The sequence below is a fragment of the Helobdella robusta genome, assembly GCF_000326865.2.
Source record: "Helobdella robusta unplaced genomic scaffold HELROscaffold_3, whole genome shotgun sequence".
Classification (NCBI taxonomy): Eukaryota; Metazoa; Annelida; class Clitellata; order Rhynchobdellida; family Glossiphoniidae; genus Helobdella; species Helobdella robusta.
Window position 1 is genome coordinate 7,608,031 of NW_008704501.1, and position 7,539 is coordinate 7,615,569.

The 7,539-nt window shown below is 35.1% G+C and overlaps 1 protein-coding gene across 1 annotated transcript in view; it reads right to left on the reverse strand.

The window, feature by feature from the left end:
• Positions 1–5,385, reverse strand: part of HELRODRAFT_155831 (hypothetical protein) — a gene marked incomplete at both ends in the record, with an annotated part of 15,583 nt that extends 10,198 nt beyond the window's left edge. The window contains 14 exons of the mRNA XM_009021689.1: positions 9–330; positions 702–801; positions 1,174–1,326; positions 1,666–1,777; positions 1,867–1,993; positions 2,344–2,467; positions 2,565–2,750; positions 2,984–3,233; positions 3,464–3,618; positions 3,719–3,893; positions 4,179–4,328; positions 4,510–4,618; positions 4,747–4,958; positions 5,260–5,385. Of these exons, the coding sequence (XP_009019937.1) occupies positions 9–330; positions 702–801; positions 1,174–1,326; positions 1,666–1,777; positions 1,867–1,993; positions 2,344–2,467; positions 2,565–2,750; positions 2,984–3,233; positions 3,464–3,618; positions 3,719–3,893; positions 4,179–4,328; positions 4,510–4,618; positions 4,747–4,958; positions 5,260–5,385 (2,301 nt within the window). The remainder of the gene's footprint in view (positions 1–8; positions 331–701; positions 802–1,173; positions 1,327–1,665; positions 1,778–1,866; positions 1,994–2,343; positions 2,468–2,564; positions 2,751–2,983; positions 3,234–3,463; positions 3,619–3,718; positions 3,894–4,178; positions 4,329–4,509; positions 4,619–4,746; positions 4,959–5,259) is intronic.
• Between the last annotated feature and the right edge of the window lie 2,154 nt (positions 5,386–7,539).

Here is a 7,539-nt window from a genome sequence, read left to right on the forward strand (position 1 = left end):
ACACACACACAAAACCAGTCCATCCCTACAAAACTTCCAGCCTCCCAATTCATCACCTGATCCTCGATCACCCTATGATCTGTCTCCTGCAGACGACTACCGAGAATAATGGAATCATCGGCGTGACAGAGCGTCCTTAGGCGAGACGTAGTCGTGTTAGCCGGATTGTCGGTCAATGTGAATTCGGCTACGAGCTCTCGCAATAGCGAGTTGAAGGAAGTTTCATATAGATCTGGACTTAGGTTGGATAGGACGTCATACAAACGCAGGCGGACAGTGGCGGCGCTAGCTTTCAAATGCGCTCCGTACACTTTCACTACACTCGCTATTCTGCAGTTGTAGTGTGTCAGTGGTGAGTAGCTATTTCTATTTCAATATCATGGTGAAGATGTCCGCAATGGTAATAATAATAATGGGAACAGATCTTTTATTTTTCATCAAATGCGTAAAGTCAATAATTAGTTAATTAATAGAGAAATAGTCATGATTAAAATAAAATAAAATTTAAATAAAATTTAAATAAAATCATAATCATCATAGTTAGTCATCATTGCTCTTTATTTAAAATAAAATAAGTACAGCGATGATAAGATAGTTATAAAAATTGATTCACGCATTGTTACGATCGCAATAATAATAATAATAATAATTATAATAATAATAATGATAACAATAATAATAATAATTTGTTATTCACTCACTGGACGATCATGGTGAGAGCACATTCGAGAGAGGGAAGCAATCTTTTAGTGATGTCGTCGGTCACTAACTCGGGACAGAAAAACAAGAAACTGTGCATGGCTGATGAGAATGATGATGAGGACGAAGAGGAAGGTGATATAATATAATGGTATAAGGATGTCGACTTTGGTAATATCGCCGCATAACAAACAATCCAAACGAGTAAAGAGAATTAAGACTTATACATACATAGCCAGAGATAAATAACCCTGCACGCAGATATTAACTAACACCTAACTGAACCAAAAAATCAACAAAACTTTACTATCGTTTGTTAACAATTTACAAACATTTAAACATTTTATCTCATAAAATCAATTAAAAAAATGAAAAAATAAAACTGAACAAAATAGCCCAACTTGACCAACAAAAATCGAAAACCCCAAAACCCCGCCATCCAACATTCAGCCAATCAGCAGCAGCCAAACGTACCAGCCAGTGCCCCTGCCCTTCCTTCGAGAGTAACTTGCCAGGTAAATGCATCTCCCCTCAACTTTTCCGACTCAAGTTCCTTGGTCGACCTTGGGAAAGCATTTCTCCACAGTAGGAGCAATCTCGGTAGGTGGGATTTCACCACTGAAGGTCCTGTCATTGATTGGTCGGTCGGTTGGTGAGATGTGACGTCATCGATTGGCAGGATGACGTCGTTTGATTGACACGTTTCGACGTATGACTGATGTCATTGAGATGTCATCACAATTTATTAAAATCACGCATAGAATGAAAAACGTATCCGTAAATGGCCAAATTTTTAAGCTGGATCTAACGTGAAAGTTTACCGAACATTACTAACTACCTACGTCAAACAGAATTCATCAAAGTTTTTTTTTAGCTTCAAAACAATCATAATATTACCTCAAATAATACCATTGTTGTGATACATCTCTAAAGGTGAACCCGTCCTGAGCCCTACCCCCTACTAACCGAGGGCCATGAGTGCCCCCATAAGAAGCCACCCAGACTGTGTTCTCTGCAATGACAGTCTACTATTTTGACTGGCTGTCCTAAGAAGATCTTCAGCCAATGAGAAGATTTGCTGTCATAACGTTATGAAGACGTCATAATAATGTTAAAATGAAGCCATACAATGGTGTCATGATCACGTCAATTAACTAATTAATTAACCTTGCCCTTGACGTGTGGGATACGAAGGGGCGTTTGATTGACACCTCCCAGCAGGGCAGCCAATGCGAATGAGTAGCCGGATATTGCCTCCATTGAAGACTTCAAGTGTTGCATTCTGTTCATACATCTGTCGTGAAAATAGTTTAAAAAACACAAATTTAGAACCACGGCAATATATTTTATAAATTCATGCGGTCCACTTCTAAATAGAAGTTTAACAGCTGAGAAGTAGCAACAGACCACCCAATCAGGCTGAGAGAAGTTAGTTACCAATTAGACATACGATGACCATCTAGTCCAGGCAAGGCCAGCATACGATCTACGGGCTGGAGCAGGCCCGGGTAATGATCTTGTCCGGCCCGCGATTGTATTTCAATTGTTTCAGATGTCATACTTGTAAACGATAAATTTTCTTGTTTTTTTTTGTTTTTTTTGAAAAAATTAACATAAAAATGATGTTTTCAAATTCCACACCACCTATCAATGAGAATGGTCATTTGGGAGGGGAGGGCAATGGCAATGCTTCGAAGACACCAGGCTGCGGCCAGTCGAGCCGGTGGTGAAGGATGCACGAGGACTGATACCACTGGCTCTATGATACCTGAACAGTGATTTAATTGCTCAAATAATTGGTTAGCTGATTGAATAAATGATTGACTGATTGGCCGACTAGTTAGCCAACAGAACATTGATCATACCATTAGATGGTTCAACAACAAGAGTAGCAGCAGAAGTTCCCAGACCCTGAACTAATGAACCGAGTTCTTGGAGAGCACAGATCAAAATGTGGTGGGCGTTTGGGGCATCGGTTGATGAGGAGGATGTTTGCTGCTGCTGTGGTTGCTGCTGCTGCTGCTGCTGTTGTGGGTCGTCTCCCATGTCAGCTGTGCAATATTTGATGCGAGTTTGTTAAGTAGATAAATAAAACACTCGGAAAACTCAATAAATAACTTGCCTTTACTAGAATAATTCAAAATAACACACAAAAAATTTAACTAAACTTTACAATTTTAAAAATACCACAGTAATTCCTGTATTATATGGTATTGTAAATCATAACTTGAAAAACTCCTAGATCTAATTCCAGTTCTGACAATAAGCCGACCTAGCAACTAACCAGTCAAATTGATCTGCTTAACAACCACAAGACACAGCTCCCTGGCAGCTCCCACTTGAGCCTTCTCGGCCAGCAACGACCCCAGGACACTTCTCAGTATGAAGTTGATGCACTTCCTGGCGTAGACGGCATCGATGTGGTATGAGGTGTTGCGCGGGTTCGAAACCAGACTGAAGAGGTGGTTCAGGAATGTGCTCAAGTTTCTCTCTAGCCATTGAGGACCCATTCTTCTACAGAATTCCACGTATGCCTGTGTGTGCAGTGATGGTGGTGGAAAGCAGTTTATTCGGTTTCAAAATGAAAAAGTTGCAAAATTTGAAATGAAACTTATATTTTTATATTTATTTATACAAGTTTTTATACTTAAATAAAATTATAGAAATAAGTTTTTTGACTTTGATAAGTTATATAACAAAAAATTTAAAACTAAAACTCAACCAACAAGAAACTCAAATAGAAACTTCAAAAGAAAGTACTAACATGGGTGACTCCGACCCTGATGTCCCTGTTGATATTGCTGCCCCCTTTCTGTTCACCCCCCTTCAAAAAACTAGACCCACCCCTCATGAAACCTGAACCCATCATCGCCAGGATGTCATCCAGTTTCACTTGCTTGCCCTTGCTGTTAGTACCGGCTGTTGTTGTAGATTATCATTACATACTCACTAATTTATTTAATTTTCGTTAGGTGTATTTTCACAGGAATAAAAAATCTAACAATAAAAAAGCCCCGACCAATTTTTGAATTCTGCGACAAGAGTGAGGCAGCCATGATAGAGCCAAGAAGCTGAGCAACGTCGCAACGAACTTCGTAGTTGGCTGAGTCCATGGCTCTAAAACATAGGGAGGTGATGTTGTCCATCTCTGATGTGTATATGAAAGGGCATTCCTCTATCATCTGTATTAGGCACTGTGCAGCATGTTTGTACGTGTGTGTATGTGTGAGTGTATGTGTGAGTATATGTGTGAGTGTATGTGTGAGTGTGTATGTGTATATGTATGTGGGTGTGTGCGTGTGTATGTGTTACATAATGCTGATTCAAATTTTTAAAAATTCAAACATACAGGCATGGTAACATTCAATGTGACTGATAAAACAGCCAAAATCTGAAAAATCAAACTTCAAACCAAAATTTAGTAACTGCCAAAAAACAACCAGACGGGATAAACAAAACACATCCCTAATTTCACTAACAGCTGCAGCGGCCGATCGAACAGGCAGCGATCTTTCAGTTAGGCAGTTTTTGGCAGCCTTATAGATGTCCTTGTAACAATTAGAGCCGGCAGATCCCAGACCTATCACCACCTTCCTCAACGTTATCATGATCTCACATCTGCCATGAGACTGTATGTTTGCGTGTGCGTGCATGTAGATGTGCATGTGTATGTGTGCGTGTGTTTGTTTGTGTGTATGTGTTTGTGTGTATGTGCACGTGCGTGCGAGTGTGTATGTGCGTGCGTGCGAGTGTGTGTTTGTGTGTTGATACAAATTTTAAAATATCATCAGTTAAAATTAAGATGGCTACTTCAGCGTTTTTGAGAGCCTTGATAAGAAGATTGATGGTCTCCTCGTAAGACCTTCCAACCATTCTTCCTAACCTCTCGTACATCTCACCAATGCAGGTTATGGCCCCTCTGGGTTGAGAAATTTTTTGAAAATCCGACAAAATTAAAAAGATTTAACAAAACCCATCAGAACCAAAAACTAAAAGCTCTGACAAATTTAAAAATGAACAAGGGTAATAAAAAAAAAACATTCTAACAATTTCGTTGGCAGATAAAGAGGAGAGTCATCCTTATTTCTAATGATGTCATTGCACTTGTTGATCATCTCAAAGAGAGCAGAAGTGTCCCCGACACTGAAAATGGTTGCTAGGCAACTAGCTATCAGCTTTCTGATTGGTGGACCACGGTTTTCTGTTATCTCATTGCTCAGCTGTATTATTAACTTCTGCTGGCTCTCTTTGATGTCAGACTAGGATGATTTTTATTTATTTATTTATTCGATGTTGTCATTATGTTAATATCACTGTGTTAATGTTTCATTGCTGTTACTTACTGACTATAAATTTAATGCTGTAGAAACATTTCTATAGCCATAATATACATAAAAATTACATATTTACATATTTATTATTCCATAACAGTGATATCAATAATATTTACCATTTAATATTCAGAATAATTAAATTACTAATTTAAAAATTATTAAATTACTAAAAATAATAAGGAAAATAATATGTAAAAGAGGAGATAAAATGAGTTAGAGCAGCAACCTTCTGGGCTGCAACAAGAACTTTATCTAGAAACCTGAGCCATTCAAATATAAAGACAGGTCGTTTGGGCTCTGGTATTTTGGAAAGTGCTTCTTCATTTAACAGTAAACTATGAGCCAGTTCCATTCTTAGGTTAAGTTAAGTAATAGTTATTATTGATGTGTAGGTAATCTGATGATATTCAATTGATTATTTTATTAAATGTTATATTGTAAAAAAAATTGTCAATTAATATTTGATAATTATATATTTAACACAAGTTTAACTATTGTATATTATTTTTATGTCTTATTATCATAAATCAGTTGGAATAGATAGATTGCATAAATATGCATAAATTATATAAGCATCAATTATATAAAACAAAAATAAAGTGGTTAATCTGCAATTAAAAAAATAAAATACTAAGGAGAGCAGTTCTAAATCAGATAATAATGTATTATATTAATAATTAATATTTAATTTTTTAATAGTTACAACAAAACAAGGAGTCCAGTTCTAAATCGGATAATCTTACTTTATCAACTCTACCAAAATAAAACTAATTGCAAGTTACAAAACTTTTTCACTTTTTAATTAAGATCTTAAAATCTTTTTTCAGCTAAACAAATTTAGTCTGAACTGGTTATTAATAAAATAAAAATAAATAACTGAAACTTAAAAAAATACCTTGAAATTCATAAAGTGTCTATATTTTTAATAGTTTTTTCTGTGTACAAATTTAATCTAAAATAAGCTTTTAAAACACTAACCTTATCTGAACTTAATGAAAAATTAATCAAAAAAATTTTGTTGTAAAACAAAAATTGCAGTTAAAATAATAGACGACAGTTAAGTAGGGAAACTATCTTTATTTACCGTTATCAAAAACTATATATGTATAATCCATAACGTTTTTCATAAATACCCTAAATACCAAAGGGAGGCCTATTTACCAGCATACAACACCTTCTTATGGGTTGAAGCAGGGATATGCAAAGAACCTCAATTTTTTCCATTTTTAATTATTTTCAGTAATGTCTCCCCTTGCTCCAAACCACATAACTAGAATAATAGGACTAATCGATCAATTCGATCTATCGGTCGGGCTATTTGTCGTGCTTGGATTGTTGGCTTACGAAATTACGAAATTTTAACGAGCAAGCTAAATGAAATATTTACTTGATTTAATATGCTTAAAACATTGTAGTAATTCTATTTAATTTTAATAATGATAAATAGAATTATGTACTATTAAATTATTTTTGTTAATTTGAATACAAAAATTGCTTTTGGTCCGATGAAATCCGGTGGCTTACTGAAGCCGAAGGTTGGCTTAGTAGGATTGAACTATAGTCACCCTTTTTTTTTACACTATTCGATCATGTTAAAAATTGGTTTGCTTATTAAATAAACGGCCAAAATAAATCAAAATTACTATTTGAACAACTATCTTCATTATATTCAATGAATATTTTACACTCTGCTGGTGCTCATAAGAAACTGGCTGCTGAAATCATACGTTGGCTTACAGCAGTGGCTTACAGGGTTTCATAGAACTCTTACGATAGCACTTTTTTGTACATATAATGCATTGAATAAATCAATATATTCATATCACAATTATTTTTGTCAGTATAAATATAGAAATTGCTTTTGTCAGGTGAAAAACAGTGGATTACTGAAGCCGTAGGTTGGCTTAATCGGATTTTTTCTCATGTATACAATACTATGAGATAAATCAATCAAACAATCAGTCAGTCGGTCGGTCGGTCAGCCAGCCAGCCAGCCAGTCTGTCAGTCAATCAATCAACCAACCGATCAATCAACCGATCAATCAATCAACTAAATTGAATGAACCAAATAAACAAAAATAAAAACAAAAATAAATAAAAAAAATTTGCAAGGCCTGTTCAAACTCGAACAAACAGTTAACCGTACAGATCTACAAACAATTTCGAGATTTTAGTAAAGAAAGAAAAACGCAGTAGTTGCTTTTATTTGAATTCATTCAAAAATGAAAAGTGACGGTTAATTAAAATTTTAAAATGTCATTTTTTTTTTAAATTTGTATTTTAAATAAAGAAATATAACAAAATATCGACCGATAAAAATAATTATCCATTATTATTATTATCATACACACTCCTTAGAAGTTCTCGAAGGATAATAAACCACGTAACATGAACATTTAGTAAGAACAGTTCACAACATATCATAATGACTAAATCAACATACTAAACAGAAATAATTTATACATGCATATATACAAAGTAAATCAAAAAATATCCAAAAATAATA